Raw genomic sequence first — 16599 nt, forward strand, 5'->3', positions numbered from 1 at the left:
CAGAATTAAATACCTAGGAATACAGTTAATAAGGGAAGTTAAGGACCTCTTCAAGGAGAACTACAAACCACTGCTCAAGGAAATCAGAGAGGACACAAGCAAATGGAAAAACATTTCATGCTCATGGATAGGAACAATCAATATTATGAAAATGGCCATACTGCCCAAAGTAATTTATAGATTCATTGCTATTCCCATCAAACTACCATTGACATTCTTCACAAAATTAGAAAAAAAGATCTTAAAATTCATATGGAGCCAAAAAAGAGCCTGTATAGCCAAAGCAATCCTAAGCAAAAAGAACAAAGCTGGAGGTATCATGTTACCCAACTTCAAACTATACCACAAGGCTACAGTAACCCAATCAACATGATATTGATACAAAAACAGACACATTGACCAATGGAACAGAATAGAGAACTCAGAAATAAGATTGCACATCTGCAACCATATGATCTTCGACAAACCTGACAAAAAGCAATAGGGAAAGAATATTCTAATAAATGGCACTGGGAGAACAGGCTAGCCTGTTTTCTAGCTACATGCAGAAAATTGAAACTGGACCCCTTTCTTACACCTTATACAAAAATTAACTCAAGAGGATTAAAGACTTAAATGTAAAATCCAAAACTATAAAAACGCTGGAAGAAAATCTAAGCAATACCATTCAGGACATAGGCACGGGCAAAGATTTCATGACAAAGATGTCAAAAGCAATTGCAACAAAGGCAAAAATTGACAAATGGGATCAAAATTAAACTAATTTAAATTAAAATAACCAAACTAAAGAACTTCTGCACAGCAAAAGAAACTATCATCAGAGTGAACAGACAACTTACAGAATGAGAGAACATTTTTGCAATCTATCCAACAAAGGTCTTATATCCAGAGTCTACAAGGAACTTAAACAAATTTACAAGAAAAAAACAAACAACCTCATTAAAAAGTGGGCAAAAGACATGAACAGACACTTCTCAAAAAAAAAAAAAAAAAAAGACATTTATGCAGGCAACAAACATATGAAAAAAGCTCAACAACACTGATCATTAGAGAAATGCAAATCAAAACCACAGTGAGATACCATCTCACACCTGTCAGAATGGTGACTATTTAAAAGTCAAGAAACAACAGACGCTGGTGAGGCTGTGGAGAAATAGGATTGCTTTTACACTGTCGATGGGAATGTAAATTAGTTCAACCATTGTGGAAGACAGTGTGGAGATTCCTCAAAGACCTAGAAACAGAAATACCATTTGACCCAGCAATCCCATTACTGGATATATACCCAAAACAATATAAATCATTCTATTATAAAGATACATGCACACATATGTTCACTGCAGCACTCTTCACGATAGCAAAGACATGGAATCAACCCAAATGCTCATATGCCCATCGATAATACACTGGATAAAGAAAAGGTACAGATATACCATGGAATACTATGCAGCCATAAAAGGAATGAGATCATGTCCTTTGCAGGGGCATAGATGGAACTGGAAGCCATTATCCTAAGTGAACTAATGCAGGAACAGAAAACCAAACACTGCATGCCCCTACTTGTTAGTGAGAGCTGAACAATGTGAACACATAGACAGAGGGAGGGGAACAACACACACTGAGGTCTATTAGGGGGTGCAGAGAGAGGGAGAGCATCAGAAAAAATAGCTAATGTATACTGGGCATAATACCTAGGTGATGGGTTGATAGGTTAATTATATTTCTGTTTAATTAAACTATCTGTTGGAGATATGCTGATAAGTTACACTTCTTGTGTTATATGGAAATATCGGAATAACATTTTGTTTCATACTCATAGCTGTGTTTTTGAGTCCAGGTTGATTTTATGTATGAATAAATTCAAGTTCTTAGAGAGACACTACTATTGCTGTGGAGGATTAATATTCGTTTTGATACACCTATCAACCCAGCACCTAGGTATTATCTAGGTACACCATGGCAAACGTTTACCTACGTAACAAACCTGCACATTCTGCACATCCCGAAACTTAAATAAAATAAAATAATTGATGCATTCTCACTATAGAGAAATATTTCAGTTGTGAATTATGAGGATTTTAAAACATAACCAATAACAGTCTTTCTTGCTGAATTAATGTGTCTCTTTCTGTCTATTCTTGATAGAAGCAGAAAAATAAAAGCATCTTAGAAGTAAAAATGTGGCTGACAATAATTAATTCAAGAAAAAAATTTAACGCTTGCTATGTGGGAAAGATGGGCAATGTACAAGACTTGTGGAAATATGTAACATGTTTTAGGTAATGGACATAATATGGGCAAGGGTCCTGAGGCAGGAACTTGGAATTTCTAGGAAGTAGAAGTCAATGTGGCAAGAATATGGTGAATAAGGGAGAGAAAAGAGGAACAAAATAATAGTGTAGCTTACCTGAGCCAAACAAAAATTAATCCTCCACAGCAACAGTAGCACCTCTCTAAGAACTTGAATTTATTCATACATAAATCAACCTGATCTCAAAAACACAGTTGTGAGTATAAAACAAAATATTTTATTCCTATATTTCAATGTAACACAAGACGTGTAACTTATCAGTATATCTATAACAGGTAGCTTAATTAAACAGAAACATAATTAACATTCCATGCCTACAAAAACAAAATCAATAAAATAGTACTTATCTTTTCATTGTGATTAGAGAATTGTAGGCAAAAACTCTCTTATCTTCTTTTATTGATTAAAATATCACCCATATGCTATTGATTCTCATTTGTCCTTTACAATTTAGCTCAAAGACACTTCTGCAATGCCTTCTCTGATTTCACTAAGCAGATCCTGGCACTTCTTGTATGATTCAAAAATACTTTGTTCATACCTCTTATCATAGCTTTTAAAACATTCTTTTATAATTTATCTGTTTTTAAAACTACACTTTGTGATCTATAAGTGGAAGGATTAAGCTCTAGGTCTATTAGTGACCCCAAAGTGCAGTAATGCTTTAATTATTTTTATAATTCTTGAGTAATTTCCATCTTTCCCATTTGAATGTATTTGATTTGTTTGCTACTGCTTCCTCAGACAGAGCCTAGCAGAGTCCCTAGCACATGGTAGGCGCTCAATAAATAATTTTTGAAAGAAAGGTGAATGGCATGAGCTAACTGTGCCACTAGGCTGGTCCTCCAGATCAAAGTAAATCTTAATCATTTTTGTGTTTCCAGTATCTAACGCTACTGTTTTGTTGAATATAGTTTTCCCTATGAAATTTTCTCACAATCCTAGAAGTGGGCTTCTTGAGAGCAATAATTTGGTCTTTAATCTTTGCATCCTATAGTCTGGTTTTTAGCACATGCTCAATAAATGTTTACCAAATTACTATATAACATTTAGTATACACTTGGTAAATGTATGTGCAGATGATAACTTTGAAAAATAGTCTTCTCTGATATTCCTTAAAGTTGTTTGAAAATACTTGAGGCCGGGTGCAGTGGCTCACACCTGTAATCCCAGCACTTTGGGAGGCCAAAGTGGGTGGATCACCTGAGGTCAGGAGTTCAAGACCAGCCTGGAAAACATGGTGAAACCCTGTCTCTACTAAAAATACAAAAATTAGCTGGGCATGATGGTGGGTGCCTGTAATCCCAGCTACTCAGGAGGCTGAGGCATGAGAATTGCTTGAACTCAGGAGGTGGAGGTTGCGGTGAGCTGAGATGGCACCATTGCACTATACAGCCTGGGTGACAGAGCAAGCATCCATCTCCAGAAAAAAAAAAAATTAAAAAAAAAAAAGAAAATACTTGAAATTGAAACATTTTTGTCCTAGTGGATAATTAGTTTGTCCTAAAGTATAGTTTTCCTGAGTTTCAAAAAACGTATGTGTGGATATATTAAATTCTTTTCTTTACATTTTCTTTGGGGAATGAGCTTGAAAAAAATTACCTAGGAAAAATTAATTGCAATTAGAAGTGAACTTCACATAGCAAACTAAACCCTAAAAATAATGTTTTTTCCTGAATATCTTGAACAAAAGTAATTTTACTTCTTACTTGACATTAAATGGCATATTAGTTAAGATTCTCACATGTAGGTAACAGACACCCAACTCAGACTAGCTTAAACAGAAAAGTAACCAAAAATGTGGCTTTAGATCTGAAGAGAATCATAGACTTCGTTAACAGGATTTTCACTGATTCATGCCACTTCCTCAAAGAAGTCTTCCTTCCCCTACCAAAGACTACTGGAATACCTGTTCTACACTTTCATAACACCCTGCATACCTCCTTCATATAACTTATCACAATTTTAATTATACAAAAATTATGTACTTAATTGTTTAATTTGACTTCATGGGACATTATGTACACTGTATTTTTCTTTAGTTCTTAAAGGAAATGACACTTCACAATTAAGATCATCAGAGACCAAACACAAAGACTAGGTCAACTGTAAGTACTGACATAATGTAAAACAGCTATTTGTATTTCTGTTTTTTGTCATTTATTGCTGTGTGTTAGTCACAGTGATTACTTTGACATGGGAATGCTGAAGGCTTAACAATTTTTTCCAGGATTTCAAATGTAGTTAACTTTTCTCTGAGCTATCAATATATGAAAGATGACAGCTGATGGTCAATGCTTTTACCATATCTTTATGTTAAGAAATGAAATTGGATACAAATGCATGTGTTTTTGTTATAAGTTAATAAACACAGATTCCTAAACCAGTAATAAGAATTATTTTGTACTGTGATGTTCAAATTCCATATTGTAAACACATAAAGAAAAATAACACAAATATGTCAAGAGTCTTATAAGCAAATAGTTTAAATGTGTCTTTTTTAAAAATTATGATTGAACTGTGCGAACTGTTATAGGGTAAGACATTTTAGAACATAGTGGATCACTATTACCAAGGATTTGGAAGTCAAATAATGTATTTTTCAGATTATTATATACCTGTTTAACAAGTGATATTAACTTCAGTAAATTTTAATCTAGTAGTTTGAGAAATGCCTGATTATTCTTTTCCATGATGAAATATCTACTTGAATTTTTTTCATGAAAAAAAGTATCATTTGCTATATCTTATATTACTGTTTTATATTAAGATATATTGTTAAATTTAATATATGTAATAGTTATCTTTATATATAATATAGAACATAATTATATGATATTGATATATGTTGTATGTACTATAGATATATCCATAGCTGTTATATAATACTATAGTTGATATATGGATGTTAAATAAGCTGTAATATTATGAAGGATATGTGATTAGCTTACATATGGAAGAGGGGAGAACTTGGATTTTATATACCATACCTTTCCTCTTTGTTAATTTCTACTCATTTAGGGAAGAAAATCTAGAAATAGGCTTCCCACTTCCCCTTTCATATATACTTAAATTTCTTTCTTTATAAGCAATAAACTGACACTGACTAAACACAGCCAAACCAAGTCGGGGGGAGGTGAGAATTTATTGGAAGGATGGAAGTAGTGTATAAAATAGAAGCAAAAGCTGAACAAAGTAAGCCATGGGAAGGATAGGAATCAGAAAAATTCCAGGAATCTAGGTCCATTCAGTATTCTGCTAATGGAATGAATCAGCTCCAGCCATTCATTGAGCAGAGTATCATTCTGCTCAAGGCTTGAAATTCCAAGAAAACTTTATTGGTATAACCTGAGTCATTTGCTCACTTCTTGGCACCTTGATTGATGGTTTCAGCAAGACTGCATAGTGTTGGGAAAAGTTGTTTCCAAAAGGAAAATTGGGTTACTATTCCAAAAGAAAGGAAAATAGATGATGAATAAACAAAAACATCACATGTGCACAAAAATATAGCACACATACATTCTTGCTAGTAGAAACTTTTCTCAAATGGCCAGCATTTCCTTTTTTGTCAGAATTTACTCATTTATTTGACAGATATTCAACATATACTATATGCTAGGCCATGCAAGATGTAGAGAATACCAGAATAAGAAAATAAAAATTGATTTCTACATGATACAGTAAGTGCCACTATTCCTCTGGCAAATTAAAGAAAGTAAAGATATAGTAAACACTCACTTTTCTATACATTATTAAACTCTCATCAACCCTGCATTTAGTTTCAGGACAGCTATTGCTGATGATACACAAGACATAAGGATTAGCTGTGCCTTGCTTGTCCAGAAGTAGCAAACTGGAGGTCTGAGGTCTTGTTAGTCCTGCAGCGTTATAACTTATTTGTTAACATTAAAAAATAAGGAGAAAGGAGACAATTAAATACAACGTGGGATCTGATTGGATTCTGTTGCAGAAAAAAAGTATATTAATAGGACAATTGGTTTTCACATTAGCTAATAAGCTGTTAATGTTAATTTTTTGGCTTTGATAATTGTGCTGTGGTTATGTAAGACGTTAACATTAATATAAGTCTAAAATTATTTTTAATAAAAGCAGTACTACTGTAATGAAAATTTCTGGCTTCTCTTGAAAATGAGAAGATCTGATAGAGCTATTTTGATAGAAGGAATACTTTTCTGAAAATGTACATTATAAAAAATTGACTCAAGAAGAGAACAACCATGTAACAAATTGAAAAGTTTATTAAAAATTGCCTCTGTGGAATGTACCAGGCCTTAGGTATTTTAATGATTGTCACTATCAAATTTCCAAGAAATAATTTATATGTTTTTTAAAGTTTGAGAAGTATAGAAAAATTGTGCTTTGCTGAGAAACAAAAATATACGAGAGAATTTCAGATCATTTTAATAATGCTGATACCAACATTTGATAAAAATTGTACACAAAAGAAAGCTACAGACCCACAGCTAGTATCATACTGAATGGAGAAAAACTGAAAGCTTTTCCTCTAAGATCTGGAACATCACAAGGATGCCCACTGTCACCATTGTTATTCAATATAGTACTGGAAGTTCCAGCTAGAGCAATCAGACAAGAGAAAGAAATAAAGGGCATCCAAATTGAAAAGGAAGAAGTCAAATTATCCTGGTTTTCAGATGATATTATCTTATATTTAGAAAATCTAAAGATTCCACCAAAAAACTATCAGAACTGACAAACTCAGTAAAGTTGCAGGATACAAAATCAGCATACAAAATTCAGTAGCCTTCTATATTCCAACAGTGAACAATCTGAAAAACAAATTTTAAAAGTCCCATTTACAATAGCCATGAATAAAATTAAATACCTAGGAATTAAGTTATCCAAAGTAGTGAAAAATCTTTACAATGAAAACTATAAAATACTGATGAAAGAAATTCAAGAGGACACCAAGAAATGGAAAAATATTCAATGCTCATGGACTGGAAGAATCAATATTGTTAAAATATTCATACTACCCAAAGCAATCTACAGATTCCATGCAAACCCTAGCAAAATACATTCTTTACAGAAATAGAAAAAAAATACTAAAATTTATATGGAACTAGAAAAGACCAAGAATAGCCAAAGCTATCCTAAGCAAAAGGAACGAAACTGAAGGAATCACATTACTTGACTTCAAATGATACTACAGAGCTATAGTAACCAAAACAGCATGGCACTGGCATAAAAACAGACACATAGATCAATGGAACAAAATACAGAACCGAGAAACAAATCCACACACCTACAGTGAACTCATTTTCAACAAAGGTGCCAAGAATATACATTGGGGAAAAGACAGTCTCTTCAATAAATGGTGTTGGAAAAACTGGATATCCATACTCAGAAGAATGAAACTAGACCCATATCTCTTGCCGTATACAAAATATCAAATTAAAATGGATTAAAGATGGAAATCTAAACGCTCAAACTGTAAAACGACTACAAGAAGACACTGGGGAAAAATCTCCAGGACACTGGTCTGGGCAAAAATTTCTTGAGCAATACTCCACAAGCACAGGCAACCAAAGCAAAAATGGACAAGTGGGATTAAATCAAGTTAAAAAGCTTCTGCAAAACAAAGGATACAATCAACAAAGTGAAGAGACAACCCAGAGAATGGGAGAAAATATTTGCAAACTACCTATCTGACAAGGGATTAATAACCAGAATAAATAGGGAGCTCAAACAACTCAATAGGAAAAAAATATAACGATCTTATCAAAAGATGGGCAAAAGATCTGAATAGACATTTCTCAAAAGAAGACATGCAAGTGGCAAACAGGCATATAAAAAGGTGCTCAACATCATTGATCAGCAGAGAAATGCAAATCAAAATTGCAATGAGATATCATCTCACCCCAGTTAAAATGGCTTATATCCAAAAGACAGGCAATAATAAATGCTGGCAAGGATGTGGAGAAAGGGAACCCTGTACAGTGTTGGTGGGAATGTAAATTAGTACAACCACTATGGAGAAGAGTTTGGAGATTCCTTAAAAAACTAAAAATTGAGCTACCATATGATCCAGCAATTCCACTGCTGGGCATATACCCAAAAGAAAGGAAATCAGTATATTGAAGAGATATCTGTACTCCCATGTTTGTTGCAGCACTGTTTACAACAGCTAAGATTTGGAAGCAACCTAAGTGTGCAACACCAGATGAATGGCTCAAGAAAATGTGCTACATATACACAACAGAGTACTATTTAGCCATAAAAAAGAATGAGATCCAGTTATTTGCAACAACATGGTTGGAACTGGAGGTGAAATAAGCCAGTCACAGAAAGACAAACATCTCATATTCTCACTTATTTGTGGGATCCAAAAATCAAAGCAATTGAACTCAACGGCATAGAGAGTAGAAGGATGGTTACCAGAGGCTGGGAAGGATTGGTGGGGGGGCTAGTAGGGGAGGTGGGGATGGTTAATGGGGACAAAAAAATAGAAAGCATGAATGAGACTTACTATTTGATAGGACAACAGGGTGACTATAAAATAGTCAATTTTTAATTTATTTTAAAATAAAGAGTGCAATTGAATTGTTTTCAACTCAATGGATATATGCTTGAGGGAATGGATACCCCATTCTTTATTATGTGCTTATTTCACATTGCATGCCTACATCAAAACATCTCATGTACCCCATAAATACATACACCTACTATGTACCCACAAAAATAAAATAAAATAAAATGAAATGAAATAAAAGTTAAAAAAGAAAACTACAGATAATCCGCCAATGAATTTGGAATAACTTTTAAATAAAATATTAGGAAATTAAACCCAGAACTATGTTAAATAAATGAACACTACCCATAGAGAATTTATTTTCTAAAATGCAATGATGATTTAATATTAATAAATATATTCATATGATATATCATATTAATAGGTCAAAGAATTTTTTTTAAGACAGGGTACTGCTCTGTCACCCAGGCTGGAGTGCAATGGTATGGTCATAGCTCACTGCAGCCTCCACCTCCTGGGCTCAATTGATCCTCCTGCCTCAGCCTCCTGAGTTGCTGGGACTACAGGCATGTGCCATCAGACATGTGCTATCAGGCATGTGCCATCATGCCCAGCTAGTTTTTTGTATTTTTTTGTAGAGATAGGGCTTTGCCATGTTGTCCAGGCTAGTCATGAACTCTCAGGCTCAAGCTATCCACCCACCACAGCCTCCCAAAGTGCTGGGATTACAGGCATGAGTCATTCTGCCAGGCCTAAAGAAATTTTTAAAAAGTGTTATGTTGATAGATGTCAAAGGCACTCATTAATGTTCAGCATATTTTCCTCATAAAAAGTACACACACATATATTCCCCCCAAAAATATTTTAAGTTTATAACTAACACCATATTTAATTGTAAGCCCTAGGAATATTAAAGAAAATACAGATGGCTGAGAAAACCAATATTCTTTAATACTTTCTTGGAAGCTAAAGTTTCAAGTGATTAAAGGAGTCAAAATAAGCATACAAACTAGAAAGTAGGATCCAAAATTTTATTTTCGACATATTCAATTGTTTACCCAAGAAAATCAATGGAAAAGCTATTAGAGTTAATAAGATATTTTAGTATAGAAGCCAGATATAAATCAAACTAAAACATCTATAACTTATATATATATTACAAATAATCTGTTAGAAAACATAAGAAAAAAGTACCAGACATGTAATTTTACAGAAATGCATAATTTTTATCCATTGTACACATTTTAATACAGTCCATTTTTATTTTACTCATTTTCTTTGCACTACCATTGTTCCCTATTCTACCACATTGATGTCCCCAAAACCCCTTTATTCCCAGGTAACCCTATCAGTAACCTAATATATATGTTTCCATATTTTTCCATGCTCATTGTATTAGGCCTTTCTTGCATTGCTATAAAGAAATACCTGAGGCAGAGTCATTTATAAAAAAAAAAAAGAGTTTAATTGGCTCACAGTTCTGCAACTGTACCAGCATGTCACTGGCATCTGCTTGGTTTCTGGGGAAGCCTCAGGGAACTTTGACTCATGGTAGACGGCTAAGTGGGAGCAGGCACATCATATGGTGAGAGGGGGACCAAAAAATTTCTAAAATTAATTTTTATATTTTGAGATAACTGTAGATTCACATGCAGTTGTTAAGAAACAATAGAGTCCACGCATTCTTTGCCTAGTTTTCCCCAGTGGTAATATGGTGCAAAACTTTTGTACATTACAACTATGGTATTCACATGGATAAAGTACTATACAGTCAAGATAATAAACAGTTTCATCACTACAAAGATGAAACTTTTATAGCCATCTTCACCCCACCTTTTCATGATCCCTAGTAACTATTAATCTGTTCTTTATTTCCATAATTTTGAAATTTCAAAAATGTTATATAAATGGAATCATAGACCATGTAATTTTGGGGAATTGGATTTTTTTTTTTTTTTTTTTTTGCTCATCATAATTTCCTAGAGATTCATCCAAATTGTTACATGTATAAGCAGCTTGTTCTTCTTCGTTGCTGAATAATAGTCTACTGTATGGATGTACCACAGTTTGTTCAATCCTTCACCCATAGAAGGCCATCTGAGTTATTTCCAGTTTTTGGTTACTACAAATAAAGCTTCTATGAACATTTGTCTACAAGTGTTTGTGTGAATATGTTTTAATTTCTTTATGATAAATGCTCAATACTTATTGAGCATTGTCATATGGTAGTTTCATGTTTTGCTTTTTTAAAGAAACTGCCAAAATATTTTTCAGAGTGGCTGTACCATTTCATATTCTCACCAGCAATATATTAGTGATCAGATTCTCTGAATCCTCATCTGCACTGGTTGTCACCTTTTAATTTTAGCCATTCTAATAATAGGTGTGTAGTGATATCTTATGGCTTGAATTTGCATTTCTCCAATGACTGATGATACTGAAAATTTTTTCGTGTATTTATTTTCCATTTGTATATCCTCTTCAATAAAACGTCCATTTTCAATCTTTTGCCCATTTTCTAATTAGACTGTTTTTAATGTTGAGTTTTGAGAGTACTTTATATATTCTATATAATAGTATTTTTTGCATATGTACTTTGAAGATATTTTCTTTTAGTCAGTAGCCTTTTTTTCATCCTCTTAACAGTCTTTCACAGAGAAAAAGTTTTTAATTAGGATAAGATTCAATGTATCTATTTTTTCTGTTATGGATTATGCTTCTTTTTCTTTTATGGATTATGTTGTCAAGTCTAATAACTTTCTCTAATTCTAGATTCTGAAGATTTTCTTCTTTTTTTCTAAAAGTTACATAGTTTTATGTTTTACATTTAAGTCTATGATACATTTTGAGTTAATTTTTGTATAAAGCATGAGGTTTAGGTCATTTTTTGCCTTTTTTTGGAAAGGCTGTCCTTACTCCATTGTATTGCTTTTGCACCTTTGCAAAAAAATCAGTAGGGCATATTTGTGTGGGTCTATTTCCAGGTTTTCTGTTTTGTTCCGTGGACTTACGTGTCTGTCCCTCTAACAACACCACCACTCTGTCCTGATTGTTGTTGCTATACAGTAGTCCTTAATATTGGATAGAGTGAGTCCTCCCATTGTATTCTCCTTTTAAAAGACGTTTTAGTTTTTCTAGGGCCTGTGCCTTTTTATATAAATTTTAGAATAAGCTTCTCTATGTTTATGAAAATCCCTTCTGGGATTATAATAGGAATTACATTAAATCAATATGGGAGAACTGTAACTGTCATCTTTATTGCATAGAGTCTTGTAATCCTCGAACATGGTATATCTCTATTTAGGTTTTCTTTTATTTCTTTTATCAGCATTTTGTCATTTTCAGCATGCAGATTCTACATCCATTTTGTTAAGTGTATATGTAAGCATTCAATTTTATTTGGAATAATTGCAGATAGCATTAGGTTTTTCAATTTAGTGTCCACATGTTCATTGTTAGTACGGTAGTTCTCCCCTTATCCTCAGGGGATACCTAAAACTATGAATATTACCAAACACTATATATACTATGCTTTTTTTCTATGCATACATACCTATGGTAAAGTTTAATTTGTAAGTTAGGCACATTAAAACATTAACAACAATAACAAATCATAAAATACAACAACTGTAACAATATGCCATAATTACTACTCTTATGATTTGGGATCATGATTAAGTAAAATACAGGTTACTTGAACACAAGCCCTGTGACACCAGGACAGTTGATCAAATGACCAAGATGGCTGCTAAGTGACTAATGGGTGGGCAGCATATAGAGTGTGGATACGCTGGACAAAGAGATAAGTCATGTCCCAGGTGGGACGGAGCAGGATGGCACAAGATTTCATCATGCTACTCAGAATGGTTTATGATTTAAAACATATGGACTGTTTACGTCTCAAATCTTACATTTAATCCTTAAAAACTGTGATTGACCATGAGTAACCGAAACTGTGGAAAGCAAAACTGGAAAAGGGGAGCTACTGCATGTATAAATATGATTGATATTTATGTGTTGATCTTATGTATTAGACAGTTCTTGCATTGCTATAAAGAAATACTGCAGACCAGTAATTTATAAAGAAAAGAGGCTTAATTGGCTCACAGTTCTGCAGACTCTAGGACGCACAGCTCCTGCATCAGCTTCTGGGGAGGCCTCAAGAAGCTTACAGTCATTGTGGGAGGTAAAGTTGGAGCAGGCACTTCACATGGCAAAAGCAGGAGCAAGAGAGGGCAGGAATCGGTGGAGGGGAGACGTGCCACACACCTTAAAAATACCAGATCTCAGGTGATCACTGGCGAGCTCAGAGAGTGCTCATTTATTCCAAGAGGCTGGCCCAAGCCATTTGTGAGGAGCCCACTCCCATGATCCAACCACCTCCCACTAGGCCTCACCTCCAACACTGAAGATTACAATTTAATGTGAGATTTGGGCAGGGACAACGATTCAAACTATACCATCGTGTTTTCTTCAACCCCTCTTAGCTCTAGGAGTTTTAGTTTTAGTTTTGTAGATTCCCTGGAATTTTCTACACAGATAATCATACCATTGCACATAAGAACAGATTTTGTTCTTCATTTTCAATTTGTATGGATTTTAGTATTTTTTGTTGTCCCATTGCAGTGTCTAGAACTTCCAGTACTATGTTGAATAAGAGGATAAAAGTGGACATCTTTCTTTGTTTCTGATCTTAAAGGAAACATTCAGTCTTTTACTGTGAAGTATGATGTTAACTGTAGGGTTTCTTTTTTTAATAGATACTCTTTATCATGTTGAGGAAGTATTCCTCTATTCCTAGTTTGCTAAGAGGTTTTTTGTTTGTTTGTTTGTTTTAAATGAGTGGGCGTTATATTTTGTCAAATGCCTTTTTTGCCTCAATTGAGATGATCATGTGATTTTTCTCCTTAGCCTGTTGATATGGTGGATTACATTGATTTATTTTTGAATTTGAGAACCAGCCTTGTGTATGTTGGATAAATCTCACTTGGTCATGGTATATAATCTTTTATTTATTTTTTTAAATTATACTTTAAGTTTTAGGGTACATGTGCACAACGTGCAGGTTTGATACATAGGTATACATGTGCCATGTTGGTTTGCTGCACACATCAACTCGTCATTTACGTTAGGTATTTCTCCTAATGCTATCCCTCCCCCAGGTCCCCACCCCCACGACAGGCCCTGGTGTGTGATGTTCCCCGCCCTGTGTCCAAGTGAGCTCATTGTTCAATTCCCACCTATGAGTGAGAACATGTGGTGTTTGGTTTTCTGTCCTTGCAATAGTTTGCTGAGAATGATGGTTTCCAGCTTCATCCATGACCCTGCAAAAGACATGAACTCATCCTTTGTTATGGCTGCATAGTATTCCATGGTGTATATGTGCCACATTTTCTTAATCCAGTCTATTATTGATGGACATCTGGGTTGGTTCCAAGTCTTTGCTATTGTGAATAGTGCCGCAATAAACATAAGTGTGCATGTGTCTTTATAGTAGCATGATTTATAATCCTTTAGGTATATAACCAGTAATGGGATTGCTGGGTCAAATGGTAATTCTAGTTCTAGATCCTTGAGGAATTGCCACACTGTCTTCCACAATGGTCGAACTAATTTACACTCCCACCAACAGTGTAAAAGTGTTCCTGTTTCTCCACATCATCTCCAGCATCTGTTGTTTCCTGACTTTTTAATGATTGCCATTCTAACTGGCATGAGATGGTATCTCATTGTGCTTTTGATTTGCATTTTTCTGATGACCAGTGATATGAGCATTTTTCATGTGTCTGTTGGCTGCATAAATGTCTTCTTTTGAGAACTGTCTGTTCATATCCTTTGCCCACTTTTCGGTGGGGTTGTTTTTTTCTTGTAAATTTGTTTGAGTTCTTTGTAGATTCTGGGCCAAACTATAGCATCAGGTCTCCTCTGGGTTTCTAGCCTGACAGCCCAGCTTGCAAATTTTAGACTTACCAGCCTCCATAATCACATATTTTCTAAAATATATATAAATATATATATGTGCATATATATATATATATATATATATATATATATATATATATCCCTGACTAATGCAGTAGTATTCCTTATTTATTTGTTTCCTTCCCTTCCTTCCTTCCTTCCTTGCTTCCTTCTTTCCTTCCTCTCTCTCTCTCTCTCTCTCTCTTTCTTTCTTGTTTTGCAGGGTCTCACTCTGTCACCTAGACTAGAGTGCAGTGGCACAATCATAGCTCACTGCAGCTTTGACCTCCCAGACCCAATCGATCCCTCCATCTCAGCCTTCCAAGTAGCTGGGACTACAGGCATGTGCCACCACTTCCATCTAATTTTTGTATTTTTTGTAGAGACAGGGTTTCACCATGTTGCCCAGCTGTTCTCGAACTCTTGGGCTAAAGGGATTCACCCGCCTCAGCCTTCCAAAGTGCTGGGATTATAGGTGTAAGCCACCATACCTGGCCTTATTTTCCTTTTAATGGCTGTGGAATCTGCAATGATATTTCCTGTGCCATTGCTGGCATTGATGATTTTTGTCTTGTCTCTGTTAATCTGTGTCATTATTGCTAGAGGTTTATCAAGTTTATTTTTTCCTCTCCAGGCAGGAGCCACTGTGCCAGCCCCATGGTTCTTTATTTTCTTTCTTTATTTCTTTGTTTTTGAGAAGGGGTCTCACTCTGCCTCCCAAACTGGAGTGCAGTAGCACAATCTCAGCTCACTGCAACCTCCGCCTCCCAGGTTTAAGTGATTCTCCTGCCTCAGCCTCCTGAGTAGGTGGGATTACAGGCATGTGCCACCACACTGGGCTACTTTTGTATTTTTAGTGGAGATGGAGTTTCACCAGTTTGGTCAGGCTGGTCTCAAACTCCTGACCTCAGGTGGTCCACCCACCTCGGCCTCTCAAAGCACTGGGATTACAGGCGTGAGCTGCTGTGCCCAGACCCATGATTCTTTCTTAAGTATGATTACCAGAATAGTTACTGCCTTGCAGTAAGCTTTCAGTAAATATTTGTTACCTGACTTTTGACTGTTGACAAAAATAAGTACCCCCTCCAGACAAAATAAACAAATAAATAATTGTCTATTAGCATTACATGATACTTATATTTTGCTCATTTGGTATTGACATGAGAAAGTGTTTTAACACATTTTATCATGTCAACAAAAAATTTATTGAGACCTCTTTTGTGCCTGAAGTCTCAATAAATTTTGAGTTGTGCTAGGCATGGGATATGATAGATAAGACAACAGAGAATGCCCATGCCTTAGGGAGCTTATATTCAGTGGGTAAGAGAAAGTCAGCCAAAAATATGTGTCAGAAATAAGTGGTATGAAGAAAATTAACTGGAAATGGAGGGTGAGAAGCTGGAGCATGACAGAAGTACTATATTAAATAAAGTGGTTAAGGAAGGCCTTTCTCTGAAGAGATGGCAGTTTGATAATAACCAAAATAAGGTGAGGGACCCACCAATATGAAAGGAAAAAGTGGGAAGATGCTTGTAATGTAAAGGGTGATATGAAAGGAGACTATTTTAGGTAGAAGACAAAGGTCTGGAGTCAGAAAGAAGTTAGGGGTGTTTGAGGACTAAGTGAGGAAGGAGAGGTAGATGTTGAAATCAGAAAGTTAGCAAGGACCATATTATGTAGACCCTCACAGGCCATACATAGTAAGGAGTGCAGATTTTATTGAGAGTGTAACAACCTGTCATTAGAGTTTTGAATTCAGGGGTTGGAATGAAGATATAACCTGATTTGTTTTGAAAATGTTAGTCTGCCTACTGTA

At 35.0% G+C, this 16599-nt stretch overlaps 1 protein-coding gene across 3 annotated transcripts in view; it reads left to right on the top strand.

Moving 5' to 3' along the window:
- The window catches only part of C7H14orf39 (chromosome 7 C14orf39 homolog), a 176331-nt gene that overhangs the window by 105705 nt on the left and 54027 nt on the right, over positions 1–16599 (top strand). The window contains exon 16 of one of the 3 annotated variants that reach the window (XM_071100062.1): positions 4354–4427. The exons of the other annotated variants lie outside the window; for them this stretch is intronic. Within the exon in view, the coding sequence (XP_070956163.1) occupies positions 4354–4412 (59 nt within the window). The 3' untranslated portion in view covers positions 4413–4427. Of the gene's footprint in view, positions 1–4353; positions 4428–16599 lie in introns of those variants that run through there. 3 annotated transcript variants of the gene reach the window in all.

This window comes from Macaca nemestrina, chromosome 7, assembly GCF_043159975.1.
Source record: "Macaca nemestrina isolate mMacNem1 chromosome 7, mMacNem.hap1, whole genome shotgun sequence".
NCBI lineage: Eukaryota > Metazoa > Chordata > Mammalia > Primates > Cercopithecidae > Macaca > Macaca nemestrina.